This window comes from Mus musculus, chromosome 12 (genome assembly GCF_000001635.26).
Source record: "Mus musculus strain C57BL/6J chromosome 12, GRCm38.p6 C57BL/6J".
In the NCBI taxonomy this organism is placed as follows: domain Eukaryota; kingdom Metazoa; phylum Chordata; class Mammalia; order Rodentia; family Muridae; genus Mus; species Mus musculus.
In genome coordinates, this window is record NC_000078.6 from 4,604,355 (window position 1) to 4,621,755 (window position 17,401).

General features: G+C 39.6%; 1 protein-coding gene across 9 annotated transcripts in view; it reads left to right on the forward strand.

Annotated features, from left to right (window-relative positions):
* The window catches only part of Itsn2 (intersectin 2), a 121,310-nt gene that overhangs the window by 11,712 nt on the left and 92,197 nt on the right, over positions 1-17,401 (forward strand). For 7 of the 9 annotated variants that reach the window (XM_006515024.4, XM_006515026.4, XM_006515027.4 and 4 more), the window contains one exon: positions 8,889-8,951. The exons of 1 other annotated variant lie outside the window; for it this stretch is intronic. In XM_006515024.4, coding sequence (XP_006515087.1) covers positions 8,921-8,951 — 31 coding nt within the window. In that variant the 5' untranslated portion in view covers positions 8,889-8,920. Of the gene's footprint in view, positions 1-8,715; positions 8,952-17,401 lie in introns of all 9 variants that reach the window. One more of the 9 variants, XM_030246627.1, reaches the window with a different exon arrangement.

A 17,401-nucleotide genomic window follows, 5' to 3' on the forward strand; every position in this document is an offset into this window, starting at 1 on the left:
TTCAGGTCAGCCCATTGTCTGCTTAATAAATTTTTATGTCTTAGATTAGGTACACCTTACGTGTGTCACACACAGTAGTATCTTTCTGTGTTCCACCTTAGTTGTTTTTTTGTTTTGTTTTATTTTTTATTTTTTATTTTTAACAAGCTTTTGGAACACAGCTTACTCTGTGTTGGGATGACTGATATGATTTCACAGGTTTTTTTTGTTTTGTTTTTGTTTTTGGTAAGGTCATTTTTTTATTAGATATTTTCTTCATTTACATTTCAAATGCTATCCTGAAAGTCCCTTATACCCTTCTCCTGCCCTGCTCCCCAACCCACCCACTCCCGATTCCTGGCCCTGGCATTCCCCTGTACTGGGGCACCCAGGGATCCATCCCATAAACAACCACCAAACCCAGGCACTATTGCATATGCCAGCAAGATTTTGCTGACAGGGCCCTGATATAGCTGTCTCTTGTGAGGCTATGCCAGTGCCTGGCAAATACAGAAGTGGATGCTCACAGTCACTTGGATGGAACACAAGTCCCCCAATGGAGGAGCTAGAGAAAGTACCCAAGGAACTGAAGGGGTCTTCAACCCTGTAGGAGGAACAACAATATGAACTAACCAGTACCCCGAGAGCTTGTGTCTCTAGTTGAATATGTAGCAGAGGATGACCTAGTTGGCCATCAATGGGATGAGAGGCCCTTGGTGTAGCAAAGATTATATGCTCCACCTTAGTTTTTGAGACAGGGTCTCCCATTGAACCTGGATGGTGTCATTTCAGATGCCCAGGATGTATTTCCTTATTTCCAGCTCTGCCCCCACGTATGCACCAGGCTACACTGCCATGCCTGGTGTGTACATGGGTACTGGATGTTTAAACTCATGTCCTCATGCTTGTGCTGCAAGCATTTTACCCACTGACTTATCCCTTCAGACCTGCGCATGCTCTTGTCATTACACTTTGTTAGGTGAGAAAGGTAAGAGACAAGAGTTTAGAGATTCCAAATGTCTTCCCGAATTAAACCAGAGTTAGGGATTTGTGCTTAAGCCCCTCTTATTGGAATTATGCCATCAGGCTATAGTGAGAGACTTCATAGATGAAGTCCAATTTAGGGTATTTGGTAATACCCTATTAAATACCCTATCTGTTAAAACTGCAATGTCCATACACACTAAACCACTATGTGTACTATTTATCTTTGGAAAAGTCACATAAGTACACATTTATATTTAATACATATATTCAGAATGTTTATTGTTGGACTGGAGAGGTGCCTCAGCAGTCGAGAGTACATACTGCTCTTCCAGAGGTCCTAGTTTGTTTCTCAGGCAGCTCACAGTCACTTGTAACTCCAGCTTTGGGGGATCTGATGCCTCTGTCCTCTGAGTGCATTTACATCATGTGCACATACCCACATATAGGCACAGACACATACACGTAATTAAAAATAAAAGTTAAAAAACATTTTAGAAAAAGATGTGTGCTACAGTGTTATTTGTGATGGTAAAAAGTTAGTAGCATGAAACAAGGCAAAGCCATGAAGTGTGACAAGTCTGCTCCTTTCAGCCCGCCTTCCCCAGCCCTTTCAAGGGTTCCAGACATAGTCACGTTAGATTACGCAGGCTAGTCTTCAACTCACTCTGTAGTCCAGGAAATCTTTGAATTCTTATACTCCTGCTTCATCTTCCACAGTAGCTTGGATTATAATTGTGGTCCACTAGGCTCAGCTTGCTTGCCTGCCTGCTTGCTTTTTTATTTTTAAAATTTTTTAAATTAAAAAAAAATTTTTTTTGGTAAAACTAGTTTCCTAGTATATAAACAAGAAAATATCTGGAAAAATATAGTGAAACCTATTAATGGTTGTTATCTTGATAATAGACTTTCATTTGTGTGAGGAGATGTGTGGTTTTTAAACTTTTTAAAAAATACAGTGTTCATTTACATTTGTATCACTCGGTCTTTGGGTTCCTCAAGTTACTATCAAGTGAGAATAAGTTATTTATTTTCCCAGCCCACAGGAATCATCTGTACTGCTTACCTTCCTTTATATTATCTTCCCATGTTTATTCATTTAACAAATGTCTGAGAGTATAGGGCCAAGGTTGCTTTGAATGTATATATACTTGCTGGATTCTTGTAACTTATTTGTGTGTGACCTCCCCTTTTTCTGTCTCAGAGAAGGTTGCACTTAGACCCTAGAGAGGCCAAGAAATTAGTCTTCAGCCCTCCCCTTTGAAGAGAGGGAAAGAACAAAAGAGTGGCAGAAGTCTGTCTTTTCTCTGATCCTGCTTGTGAATTTCCAGTCTTGTGAATATCTGCATTTATCCCTGTTGCCATATCTGAACTGTATTCCCAGAGCCAGAAACGTCTGTCCCATGGTGTAACTTGATGCCCAAGAGCTATCTAAGTCCACTCTCATAGATAATGTTTCTTTTCACTCCCTTTGGAGATTTTTTTTTTCTAGAAAAATAGTTTTGTTTCTCTTTCTAAAAGTAAATACTGTACTCCTACTTCCCCTTCTTAAAGCCTCTCCTCCCACCAGTTCATCTTCCTTTAGCAACTTATTTCTTTTCATTGCTGTTTTGTTTTGTTTTTTTTTAACGATCTCTTTCTCCTCAAACCCACAGAGATCCCCCCTACCTCTGCCTCCTGAATGGTAGGATTAAAAGACGTGCACCACTATGCCCAGTAACTCCATGTTTGAGTCACAAACATTCCCCTTACTGCATACTCCAGATCAGTTTGATTTTTGAGCTGTGCTTGCATTGCAACTGAACTTGACAGGTTGCTAAGACTAATAGCGTAGCCTTTATTTGCGTATCATTTGACAGTGGTAACTTCTCCTTGGTACTCTTTTTCTCTTTGCTTTTGAAACTCACTATGGGTCTCACTATGTAGACCTGGCTGGCCCTGAAACTACTATATAAACCAGGCTGGCCCCTAATTCACAGTGATCATGTCTGCCTTCTGAGTACTGGTATTAAAGGCATGTGCCAGCATGCCTGGATTCTTTTGTTTCAGATACATTCTTTTCCAGACAAGATTGTAACTATACCCAGTCTCCAACAGAGCTCCTTCTGTTTCCTGGTCACTCTCACCAATATGTCTTTTAAAGATGTCAAGGGAAGGTCCCAAGGCCTGACACTGTTACTGAGGCTATGGAGTGCTCACAAAAAGGGACCTAGCACTGGGAGGTGGTGGCACACGCCTTTAATCCCAGCACTTGGGAGGCAGGCGGATTTCTGAGTTCGAGGCCAGCCTGGTCTACAAAGTGAATTCCAGGACAGCCAGGGCTACACAGAGAAACCCTGTCTCGAAAACCCCCCAAAAAAGGGACCTAGCATGACCGCACTCCAGAAGACCCAACAAGCAGCTGAGTTAGAGGCAAATAGTTGCGCCCAACCAATGGACAGAAGCAGCTGACCCCCTGTTGTTGAATTAGGGAAGATGGAAAGAAGTTGAGGAGGAAGGCCATCCTGTAGGAGGACCAGCAGTCTCAATTAATATGGGCCCCCGAGATTTTTCAAACACTGGATCACCAAACAGGCAGCATACACCAGCTGATATGAGGCCACCAACACACATATAGCAGAAGACTGTAGGTCTGTGTTCGTTCAGAGATGATGCATCTAACCCTCAAGAGACTAGAGGCCCCAGGGAGTTTAGAGGTCAGGTGGCATGGGGAGTGGGGACATCCACGTGGAGACAAGGGGGTGGGGAGGAGGTATGGGATGGGGAGCAGTAGGAGGGTTGATGGTAGGGGTGGGAGGGGTGGATAAAATATGGAATGCTTTAGCAGCAAATTTACAGTTGTGAAGCATGGGGTCACCACAACATGAGGAGCTGTTTTAAAGGGCCGCAGCATTAGGAAGGCTGAGAACCACTGCTCTAAAGGGTCATGAGTTCCAGTTCAACCTGAGTTACATATCAAAACCTCAAACCAAAAACCAAAAACACCTTGGCTGGCAAATTGGCTTAGTGGATGAAGGAACCTACTTCCAAGCCTGACAGCCTAAGTTTGTTCCCCTGGACCCACATAGTGGAAGAAAGAACTGACTCCACTTGTCTGCATTGTGTATGCACGCATGTCCACATACAAACACATGTGCACAAGCTAAACGGTAATGGAATAACAAACTTAAAATATGTACCTTCAGGAACTGTGCTATCATGCTTTTGAATACCAGTCCTTTAGTCAAATCTATTTAAACTATTTAACTATTATGATTCAAAGTAGAGCTGAAAAATCCAAAATTTAAAAAGTCTCAGAATTTATTAAGAAATATATAAACTTTTATCTCTAAAAGTATACTTAAAAGAAAAACAGTCCCCAACAAGTTATAGAAGAGCCATGTTGCAGGGGGCAGAATGGTTGATAGCCATATTCCTAAGGCCCCTGCTCTCCTTTCCCAACAGATCTCCTCTATTCAATCTTTAAAAATTCTACTTTATTATTAGTGTGTGTGCATGCAAGCACATGTGTATTATGATGTTTGCATGTGTGTGGATGTGTGATGTGGGTGCATGTGTCCCAGGGCACACTTATTGAAGTCAGATGACAGCTTTTTGAGAGTTGATTCTCTCCCATGATGCATTCTGGGGATTGAACATACATGTCTTCCGGCATCCATGGCAAATGCTTTCCCTGTCTGAGCCCCTTCTCCAGTCTGATATGTCAAGTTGACATTGCCTCCTCTGCATCCCTTTGTTTCTTTGTTGTTGTTACTGTTCATTTGTTTCTATGTGAGCCATATTATTTATTTGCCAAATTAACTTTTTCAGCACATATTTAAAAGTACTTACTATGAAACATTTGGTTTAAGAACTAGGAATACCAAGCTACGTGAAAATGAACTGTAGCCAGGGCATGTGGCCTAGGCGAACAAGGACAATGTGAAGTTGAAGTGCAGTATGGTAAAGATTGTTGTGGTTGAGCACTGCTATAGGCATACGTAAGAGAGAGTATCTAATGCCAGGGAGGACAGGCTTCTTTTATAGAAAAGATGTCATTTGAATTGGGAATTAAAGGATGAGAAGTCTTATGATGACTGTGACAGGGCCAACACTTCTTTGTGAAAACAATAAGGGAGAGGAAAAAGTGTCCCTGTTTTAAGAAAGGTTGCTGTGCGTACCCATCAAGGAGAAATGATAGGTAAAGGAGGCTGGAGGGAATGTCTGAAAGTACTTTTCATCCAAGTTTCATCCAAGAACTTGAGGCTGACTTGTAAGTACTGGGAGAGTTTAAGCAGGAGTGGCGCACTAGTGAGGTTAGGGGAAGAAAACGAAATCTGTGTGAAAACATTTTAGAGGAGAAAACTATTGGAGAAGTTTGTATATGCTAATGCATATAATGACTTGCTACTGACACAGTCTCAAGTGATGATCCTGGGTGTCTAGTGATTGTTAAACAGTGATGTGATTGGCCAGATTGGGGAACTATTTTATGAACAGGACTAGAGATGTATGATTTTCTAGGTCCAGTTTTGCTTACGGGCTTGTGGGCTTATACAACTTTTTTTAGTTTGCCTATCTTGAAAATTGTGGCCTTTGGACTGAATGGCTATAATTTTTCTATAATTGTGTGCTTCTCAACAAACAAAACCTTTAACCTTTACTGAGCCACTTTTAATTTTAAATGGCTCTAATTTTTCCTGAGTCTTAAAGACCCATTTATAGAAGAGCCTCTGACTGTTGGTCTGGCAGATCCACTTTTGTCTCTCTTTAGGATCATATATTCCAATCCCAAATTCATATTTGGTGTTGTCTCCAGATTACATTTAGAATAAATTCAACCAAGTGCGTCTTTGCCTTTTACCTGTTATCCACCAAGTAGGGTTTCTTCAAAGGTAGCTTGCCAGTTCTCCACAGGAGTAATTAATAGTTCGCATCATGACTGCAAGCTGCCCATCGTTACACATTATCCTCTTCACACAGAGAACGCGGCGTTTGTAGGACACCCATGAGCCGTGTAATGGAGGCGGTGCTGGTTAGTTACCCTGTAGAGTGTTATGGTTAGTTATCCTGTAGAGTGTTAGTTACCCTGTAGAGTGTTAGTTACCCTGTAGAGTGTTATGCAGGAGGCCATAAACAGCCAGCACTCCTAGTTTATTTGATACAGCCTTGGGGATTGCGCAGCTGGGCAGACTTTTCCTCTCCACTAAAATGTGTCAACATCAAGTTCACCCACTGCTTGTATAAACATATGACCTTTTCACCATTATTATATTCATCTAGGAGAGGAAAAGATCCATAAGGGCAAAGAGAAGTTCACAGGTTTTAGAAGGAGAGAGGCTTGGAATCACCTCATTGTTCCATGATACTGAATTTGGGCAAGTCATTTAAGCTCTCTGTTTCTTCATTGTGAAGTGAGAATGATATCTGCCTGGTAAGGATTTTGCAGGAGTATATTACAGGTACCTAGGTATATACCTAGGAGTGTATTACAGGTACCTAGGTATATACCTAGGAGTATATTACAGGTACCTAGGTATATACCTAGGAGTATATTACAGGTACCTAGGTATATACCTAGGAGTATATTACAGGTACAGGTATGTGACGCTCTGTGTGCAGAACTGGAATGCTGGATTCTTATTGAACATGAGACATGTTAGGTGATTAGTAGAAGTGTATTGAATTAATAGGAAACATTAAGCAAATGTTAGCAATTATTTAAAATGTAAAACAGACTTATATGATCTGTTACATTTTCCAAAATTTCAATTATAATTATTTCTTATGCAACACTGGGGATTGAGCCAAGGCCGTGTGCATTCTCAGCAAGTGCTTCATTCCTGAGCTCCATCTCCAGCCCCAGTTATTAGTATTTCTCTCCAATTCTGCTGGTAAACTAGGAAAACATAAGCATGGTGCAATTAGTGACTCTTAAGGTGGGGCAGAAAGTTAATGGAACTAAAACAGATGTAGTGGTAAGCCTTAAGAGCATATTGATAACAAATTATGTTATAATAGATGCTACCAGAATCAACCAAATGCTACATACATGTATAAATGTTGCAATATGGTACTTGCATGCATGAATAGGTAAATTCTATGTATGAGGTAGAAAAGCCCAGGAAGCTTGCCCTCCCTGTCCATTATATTATTTTGTTATGTCTTAATTTTATTTCAGGATTATAACTGTGATAATTGAGTATCTACCACATGGCATTTTGTTATTCTCACAGAATACATGATACCCAGCTAAAAGTTCTAGACAGAGTGTTTGTACATTAGACCTTAATTGATTAAAGGCTTTCTGTCTATGGGATTCTGTTCTCCATCAGTCTTTCTGTTATCTCAGCCATCATTGACAGTGTATTTATTGCTTTAGAGGTTACATAGTATATTATATATAATGATTTAGATGACTACATAGTGGGCTATATATAATGTTTTGGACAAGCTTTCACCCATGTTTAAAAATTGTCTGTTAGGTAAGTAGATAGGTTACTTTCAGACATACATCTTATTTTTCTTTTAAATTGCTATGGTTATTTACATGGCGGAAGTAAAATGTGTTTGTAGAACTGTTCTGTGTTTAAGGAAATTATTGTTAAGTAGTTGATGAGACCTCCTTTTGTTACCTTTTCTATCTGGCTATGCCACCGTTTTTCTACCTCACATCCTATAATTCTGAGAGCCATTTTTTGTTCTTTTTATTACATAGTCACTCATTTCAAGAGAATCAGGGAGTTCTGTTTCTTTTGAACCCTGTGTTCTTCCTCTAGCTATTGCATCTCTTCCAACTGGCTCTGCTCTAGAGCTGGTGCCAGGTTCTGTTTGCAGCTTGCCTTGCTTAGTATCCTTGCTTTTGTCTTTTCTTCATAATTGGCTGTCTTTCTTAAATGAAATGTATGTTCCTCTCTCTAAAACCCTTTAAAACACCTGTCTGCCACACTCAAGATTTATAACTAATCATAATTATATAATTATAACTAATTCTTATTCATCTTATAAGGCTCAACACCATATGTTCTATAGGGGCGCCAGTTATCCTACCAGAGTTTGGTCATTTTCAGTCACCAACTTCAGTACTTGGAACAAATTTTGAATTTTGCATTTATATACAGCTAAATAATGCATGGGGGAGTGCTCAAAATGATACTTCTCTCTCTCTGGATGGTTACAGAAAAGCACTCATTTACTGAATACAGACTATATGTCAGGCAGTGTATTACGTTTCGTAATACTTAAAAAAAAGTGATTGGAAGTATTGTAGACAAGGAATCTAAGACTTGAAAAAAGTGAAATAACTTTTCTGCAGTCACAGTTAGGAGTAGAGCCAGGCAGATCTGTTATCTACAGGGAGCTTGTAGTAGTGCACTTATTCAAACAAGCATGTACTTTAATAATTACGCTGTTTTTGATAATTATGTTTAAGCTCTGTGTGTCTCTGTGCTTTGCTATACACTCCACTCCTTTAAGATTATTTTTTTAAAACCTATAGAGCTTAATTAAAAGACACTATTACATTTATTTTGGACATATTTCTTGCTGAGGATTTAAAATGTTATGGATTTTCATACTATTTTTTATATACTTACTTTATGCAGTTGATTTCCTTAAACCAGTTCTTGCCTAGTCATAACAGCTTTCTCTCTCTTGAATTGATTTCTGCAGAAATGTTGGTTAATGCCAAGGGTTTCTTCATTCTGCATTTGCTATTACATATAACGTTTCTCTTAAATGGCCTTGTACTGAAGGCAGCCCTGTTGCCAACAGAATCCCCTCCTCGTCCCCAAGCACGGATTCTGCTCAGCAGCAACAGGAGCTCTGCGTTGTTTTCCTTGTTGGATGTGTGTGCTAAAGGTGACAGACAGTCCTACAGCTTAGAGTGTGCGCTAAACTGTGCTCAGCCTTTGCTGTGTGAATGGCACCGTGTTCTCATGTTGCAGATGGCTGAGAGCTGCAAGAAGAAGTCAGGATCATGATGGCTCAGTTTCCCACAGCGATGAATGGTATGTAACTTTGTGCATGGTAGGATGGGCTTTGTTGTGGTGGGAAGCCTATTTGAAATATTTTGTAGATAAATTTGATGTTTTAAATATAAAACTTGAAGTATTCTGATTGAAAACACAGAGCATTTTAGAGTATTACATGAATCTTCTTATTAATATTATGCAGTAAATTCCATGTTTTTGTTGAAGCATTTTTTGGTAGTATCTGGCATGTATGTTTCCCATCAAACAGGTGAGAGTAACTTAAAGATATATTCTGCTTAATGCATGAAACTGAAGGACAAAAAGCTGAGTGCCTTTAGGTGAATAATAAATGTATTTTAGTTGTACAGATGGTTGCAAATAGGTGAGGCCAACAAGATTCATTTAGCAATATAAACGTAAGATTAAATTTCTCTTTCTGAATATTTATATTATTTAATGTTTATAATGTCTAATTATTTGATCCGACAACCTGCAGTTGACCTGGTAGAAGGAGAGAAGTGACTCCTATAAGTTGTTTTCTGCCTGTGCTCCTTCTAGTAAATAAATAAATGTTATTTAAGACTATGTAAGATTAAAATAAATATTGTTTTTATTGTGGAAATGGTGTAGAATTATAGAGATTTATACTACAGGTACCTTTTAAATTAAATAATTATTATTTTTCCTTAATAAATGATATATAAGTTTAAGACAGCAATACTCTATCCAGGTTTGAGGATTTCTGGGCCTCATGAAAAAGCTTTTACTAAGCTTAGTTTACTTACAAACTTCAACATGCATATTAATGAGGTTTACAATTCAAAAAAACATACAAGTAGTATGATCTCATTCTTTCTTTCATTCCATAAATATTTATGTCTATTATGTAGCTCATTGCATTATAAATAAAAATCATTTGAAACAAATAAAATGTTCACTGACAAATATGCTTATGTGAATAAGGTACAAATTATTAACTAGAAAGTGGTTTGTAGGCATAAAGACAATCATTTTTTAATAAACTTCTGAAAATTGATAGCAGAGAGACTGTTATCTTTGTACTTAGCCTATTAAAAATAGTTAAGTAACTTGTGTATATCTAATTCATGTCCAATTCAACATTTAAAATGTTAATTAGCTGGGCAGTGGTGTTGTACACCTTTAATCCCAGCACTTGGGAGGCAGAGGCAGGTGGATTTCTGAGTTTGAGGCCAGCCTGGTCTACAGAGTGAGTTCCAGGACAGCCAGGGCTACACAGAGAAACCTTGTCTCAAAAAACAAAAGTGTTATTGAAAGTCACATCCATGTATAATATAAAACTTCAAGAGCGGTTTCTGCCCCTCTAGTTGTTGATGCTTGAGGCTACTGAGACTTAACCTGTTAGCATACCTAGATGCTGTGCTTTGTGTTAATGCTGGGACCTGTCATCTAATTTTGCCATGTCTATTTTATCATTCTGAGGTTAACTACAAACCTTGTAGGCTCAGTGTGACATCTGTCCAGCATAGTAGCCACACCATCTATTTCAGTTTAGATTTAAACTAATAAAAATTATGTTGCTGCATTTCATGTGCTAAAAGCCACAGGTAACTGAGGCTGCCTTATTGGACAGTGCAGATAAAGACTATTTATATCATGTCACATGGTTCTAGTAAACAAGGTTTTTCTCCTTGTCGTTGGTACTTCACTTCCTTTTCCTTATTCTTTTAACAAGACTAGAGAGTTGGTTGTCAGTGCCTTGTGTTTTTGCAACTGTAGCTTTGCTCCTAATCATTTGGACTGCAGAACTGTCCTTCCAAAGCCTTCTGAATCACTCGCTTTGCCTTCTGCTTTTCAAAGACTGAATACATTTGCAGATTGAGAGAACATGATAGATAGGCCTTCAAGTGCTAGGCAAGGGGTTAGTGCAGATGCGTGTTGCTACTGGTTGATATTGCAATGTGATATAGCTTCTTTCAGCCTCAGGATTATGGGGTGCTGAAGACTGAAGAAGAGTTCTGAAATCCATCATAGTGACTTTATCCATAATCTAGTAAGGAGCGGAAGTGATACAGAATAAAGAAACAAAACAAACAAACAAACAAGCAGCTTTAAGAATAACACCTCCCTTCCATTTTCTTGGAGCTTTATTACTAGAGCTTTAGGGCGTAGCACTATTCCAACCATATGGCTAGGAAGCTGCTGAGCTAGGTGTTGAGTGTGTGCAGTCACATACAGCACTGCACTGTACTTGAAAAAAAACAGGTTTTTATTTTATTTTTTATTGGATTTTTTTTTATCAATTTATTTCAAGTGTTATCCCTTTTCCCGGTCCCCCCCCCCAAAAAAAAAAAAAAAACCTCTATTCTATTCCCCCTTCCCCTGCTTCTGTGAGGATGTTCCCTTACCAACCCACCTACTCCTGATTCTCTGCCCTGGCATTCTCCTAATACTGGGGCATCCAGCCTTCACAAAACCAAGGGCCTCTCCTCCCATTGATGCCTGACAAGGCCATCCTCTGCTACTTATGCAGCTGTAGCCTGGGTCCCTCCATGTGTACTCTTTGGTTGGTGGTTTAGTCCCTGGGAACTCTGGGGGGTTTGGTTGATTGATATTGTTGCAAACCCCTTCAGCTCCTTCAGTCCTTTCTCTAATTCCTCCATTGAGGACCCCATGCTCAGTCCAATGGTTGGCTGTGAGCATCTGCCTCTGTATTTGTCAGGCTCTGGCAGAGCCTCTTAGGAGACAGTTATATCAGGCTCCTGTCAAAACCCGGGTTTTATAAGTGAAGTTCCCACAACTTAGACTACAGGTTGGTTTAGAACAGTATAACTAGGGCTGGCAAAATGGCTCAGTGGGTAAGAGCACTGACTGTTCTTCCAAAGGTCCTGAGTTCAAGTCCCATCAACCACATAGTGGCTGACAACCACCTGTAATGAGATCTGATGCCCTCTTCTGGTGTGTCTGAAGACAGCTACAATGTTATAATATTAGTTATAATAATAAATAAATCTTTAAAAAAAAAGAACAGTATAACTGTTATTTTAGAGATTTAAATTAGTGTTAGACCAGTATACATTATTTATCCTAAGTGTTCTTTGTTTAAATTTGTTTTAAATATTATTTTAAATTGGAGACAAATATCAATGCAGACTATTTATAATATTTAGTTTTTATGTATATAAGTATAGCATGTTTGGATTATTTACATTTAGAATTGTAATATTGATGTGGTACCTAGCTGTGTTCTTTATTTATGTTTGTATATTTATAGATATGTATGTGTAGCTACACATGTGAAAATAGGGATGATAGATATTACTGACTAGTTGATCCTTTATAATTGAGAACTTTCCATTTTCATTGGTTTTGTGAGTGTGCTTAAGAGAGCCAGTAGCAAGAAGAGAATGAGGAACAAAGGGTATATAAATGCTAGGGCCCTAGAGGAGCGGTTGGATTGTTTGTTGGTTGCTGTTGGTAGCAGCTTCTTAAAGTAGTCATGTTCAAAGAGGAAACAACAAGAATTAAATACTCTAATAGCAAAGATCAAATTTGCCCGAGGAACTTGATGTCCCTAGTCAACAAGAAGTACTCTAACAATAATATCACCCCCCCTTCCTACCCTTGACTTTATGTCAGGATCTCTTTCTTTTATATCCTTTTCTCTCTCCCACCTAGTGTTAGGAGGTTGAAAGGGTAGAAGAAATGGTGTGAAAGAAAGAAGAGGTAGGGAAAGACAGTTCCAGAAACAGAATTTGATTATCAGACAATGGAGAGGTCATTATCTTTTAGTGGAAATATTGGATACCAACCTCCCCCCGCCACCTTGTTATACTGTCTTTCCATAAAGCTTACAAAACCAGACTAAGATAGGGAAGTTTTCTCCACTTCAGGTGAGGAATACCAAATAACTCTTTTGAAAGATTCTTTTAGTGCTACATTATAAGTAAGAAAGTTAGAATTGAATCTTGTATCCTGGATCTCTCAGAGACCAGTCCATGCAGGAGAGCATGTGGGTCGCAGAAGCAACATAGCTTCTTGGACAGGGTCCCTTCAGGCCTTCATCTTCAGCCAGGAGGCAGAGCTGAGCTCCAGACCTCTGTGCACCTTCCCTGCCATAGGAGAGCTTGCCTGCAGAGAGTGCTCTGACCACTGGGACTCAGGAGAGAGTTGGACTCCCAGGAGTGCTGACAGAGGCTAACAAAATCACAGGAGGAATAAGCTCCAGCCAGAGACAGCTAGAACATCTAACACCAGAGATTGCCAGATGGTGAAAGGCAAATGTAAGAATCTTAATAACAGAAACCACATGATCATCTCATTAGATGCTGAGAATTATGCTGAAAAATCATTTGACAAAATCCAACACCTATTCATGGTAAAAGTCTTGGAAAGATCAGGAATTCAAGGCCCATACCTAAACATAATAAAAGCAATCTACAGCAAACTAGTTGCCAACATCCAACTAAATGGAGAGAAGCTGGAAGCAATCCAACTAAAATCAGGGATTAGACAAGGCTGTCCACTTTCTCCCTACCTACCCAAAGTCCTAGCCAGAGCAATTAGACAACAAAAGGAGATCAAGGGGATACAAGTTGGAAAGGAAGAAGTCAAAATATCACTTTTTGCAGATGATATGATAGTATATATAAGTGACCCTAAAAATTCCACCAGAGAACTCCTAAACCTGATAAAAAGCTTCAGTGCAGTAGCTGGACATAAAATTAACTCAAACAAATCAGTAGCCTTTCTCTACACAAAGAATAAACAACACCCTTCACAATAGTCATAAATAATATAAAATACCTTGGTGTGAATCTAACTAAGGAAGTGAAAGATCTGTATGATAAGAACTTCAAGTCTCTGAAGAAAGAAATCAAAGATCTCAGAAGATGGAAAGATCTCCCATGCTCATGGATTGGCAGGATTAATATAGTAAAAATGGCTATCTTGCTGAAAGCAATCTACAGATTCACTGCAATTCCCATCAAAATTTCAACTCAATTCTTCACCCAGTTAGAAAAGGCAATTTGCAAATTCATCTGGAATAACAAAAATCCTAGGATAGCAAAAACTATTCTCAACAATAAAAGAACCTCTGGTGGAATCACCATCCCTGACCTCAAGCTGTACTACAGAGCAATTGTGATAAAAACTGCATGGTACTGGTACAGTGACAGACAGGTAGGTAGATCAGTGGAATAGACTTGAAGACCCAGAAAAGAACCCACACACCTATGGTCACTTGATCTTTGATAAAGAAGCTAAAACCATCCAGTGAAAAAAAAGACAGCATTTTCAACAAAAGGTGCTGGCTCAACTGGCAGTTATCATGTAGAAGAATGTGAATTGATCCATTCTCATCTCCTTGTACAAAGCTCATGTCTAAGTGGATCAAAGACCTCCACGTAAAACCAGAGACACTGAAATTTATAGAGGAGAAAATGAGGAAAAGCCTCAAAGATATGGGCACAGGGGAAAAATTCCTGAACAAAACAGCAGTGGCTTATGCTGTAAGATTGAGAATGGACAAATGAACCTCATAAAATTGCAAAGCTTCTGTAAAGCAAAGGATACTGTCAATAAGCCACAAAGACCACCAGCAGATTGGGAAAGGATCTTTACCAATCCTAAATCAAATAGGGAACTAATATCCAATATGTACAAAGAACTCAAGAAGCTGGACTCCAAGAAATCAAATAACCCTCTTAAAAATGGGGTACAGAGAGTACATATTGTGTGAGTTCCTTTGTGATTGGGTTACCTCACTCAGGATGATGCCCTCCAGGTCCATCCATTTGCCTAGGAATTTCATACATTAATTCTTTTTAATAGCTGAGTAGTACTCCATTGTGTAAATGTACCACATTTTCTGTATCCATTCCTCTGTTGAGGGGCATCTGGGTTCTTTCCAGCTTCTGGCTATTATAAATAAGGGTGCTATGAATATAGTGGAGCATGTGTCCTTCCTACCGGTTGGAACATCTTCTGGATATATGCCCAGGAGAGGTATTGCGGGATCCTCTGTTAGTACTATGTCCAATTTTCTGAGGAACCGCCAGACTGATTTCCAGAGTGGTTGTACAAGCTTGCAATCCCACCAACAATGGAGGAATGTCCCTCTTTCTCCACATCCTCGCCAGCATCTGCTGTCACCTGAATTTTTGATCTTAGCCATTCTGACTATTATGAGGTGGAATCTCAGGTTTGTTTTGATTTGCATTTCCCTGATGATTAAGGATGTTGAACATCTTTTCAGGTGCTTCTCTGCCATTCAGTATTCCTCAGGTGAGAATTCTTTGTTCAGCTCTGAGCCCCATTTTTTAATGGGGTTATTTGATTTTCTGGAGTCCACCTTCTTGAGTTCTTTTTATATATTGGATATTAGTCCCCTATCTGATTTAGGATAGGTAAAGATCCTTTCCCAATCTGTTGGTGGTCTTTTTGTCTTATTGACGGTGTCTTTTGCCTTGCAGAAGCTTTGCAACTTTATGAGGTTCCATTTATCGATTCTCAGTCTTAGGATACCCAAGATATAAGATACAATTTGCTAAACGCATGAAGCTCAAGAAGAACAAAGACCAAAGTGTGGACACTTTGCCCCTTCTTAGAATTGGGAACAAAACACCCATGGAAGGAGTTACAGAGACAAAGTTTGGAGCTGTGACGAAAGGATGGACCATCTAGAGACTGCCATATCCGGGGATCCATCCCATGATCAGCTTCGAAACGCTGACACCATTGCATACACTAACAAGATTTTGCTGAAAGGACCCAGATATAGCTGTCTCTTGTGAGACTATGCCGGGGCCTAGCAAACACAGAAGTGGATGCTCACAGTCAGCTATTGGATGGATCACAGGGCCCCCGATGGAGGAGCTAGATAAAGTACCCAAGGAGCTAAAGGGATCTGCAACCCTATAGGTAGAACAACATTATGAACTAACCAGTACTCCGGAGCTCTTGACTCTAGCTGCATATGTATCAAAAGGTGGCCTAGTCAGCCATCACTGGAAAGAGAGGTCCATTGGACTTACAAACTTTATATGCCCCAGTACAGGGGAACGCCAGGGCCAAAAAGTGGGAGTGGGTGGGTAGGGGAGTAGGGGGTGGGTATGGGGGACCTTTGGGATAGCATTGGAAATGTAAATGAGGAAAATACCTAATAAAATATTTTTTAAAATGGGGTACAGAGCTAAACAAAGAATTCTCAACTGAGGAATACCAAATGGTTGAGAAGCACCTGAAAAAATGTTCAATATCCTTAATCATCAGGGAAATACAAATCAAAACAACCCTGAGATTCCACCTCACTCCAGTCAGAATGGCTGAGATCAAAAATTCAGGTGATAGCAGATGCTGATGAGGATGTGGACAAAGAGAAACACTCCTCCATTGCTGGTGGGATTCCAAACTGATATAACAACTCTGGAAATCAGTCTAGAGGTTCCTCAGAAAATTGGACATAGTACTACCGGAAGATCCAGCAATTCCTCTCCTGGGCATATACCCAGAAGATATTCCAACTTGTAAGAAGGACACATGCTCCACTATGTTCATAACAGCCTTATTTACAATAGCCGGAAGCTGGAAAGGACCCAGATGTCTCTCAACAGAGGAATGGATACAGAAAATGTGGTACATTTACACAATGGAGTACTACTCAGCTATTAAAAACAATGAGTTTTGGCCCTGGCGTTCCCCTGTACTAAGGCATATAAAGTTTGCAAGACCAATGGGCTTCTCTTTCCACTGATGGCCGACTAGGCCATCTTGTGATAAATTGGGGGACTTTTGGGGTAGCATTGGAAATGTAAATGAAAATACCTAATTAAAGTAAAAAAAAAAAGGAAAAAAAAGAAAAGGGGAAAAAAGCTAATAAACTTAAGGATGAATAGAAAAAAAACCAATGAATTTATGAAATTCTTATGCAAATGGATGTATCTGGAAGATATCATCCTGAGTGAGGCAACCCAATCACAAAAGAACTCACATGATATGCACTCACTGATAAGCAGATATTGGCCCAGAATACCCAAGACACAATTTGCAAAACTCAAGAAGAAGGAAGACCAAAGTGTGGATACTTCGTTCCTCCTTAGAATGGGGAACAAAATACCCGTGGAAAGAGTTACAGAGACAAAGTTTGGAGCTGAGACAGAAGGAAGGACCATCCAGAGACTGCTCCACCCGAAGATCCATCCCATAAACAACCACCAAACCCAGGCACTATTGCATATGCCAGCAAGATTTTGCTGAAAGGACCCTAATATAGCTATCTCTTGTGAGGCTATGCTGGGGCCTGGCAAATACAGAAGTGGATGCTCACAGTCATCTATTGGATGGAACACAGGGCCCCCAATGAAGGAGCTAGAGAAAGTACCCAAGGAGCTAAAGGGGTCTGCAACCCTATAGGAGAAACAACAATATGAACTAACCAATACCCCCAGAGCTTGTGTCTCTAGTTGCCTATGTAGCAGAGGATGGCCTAGTTAGTCATCAATGGG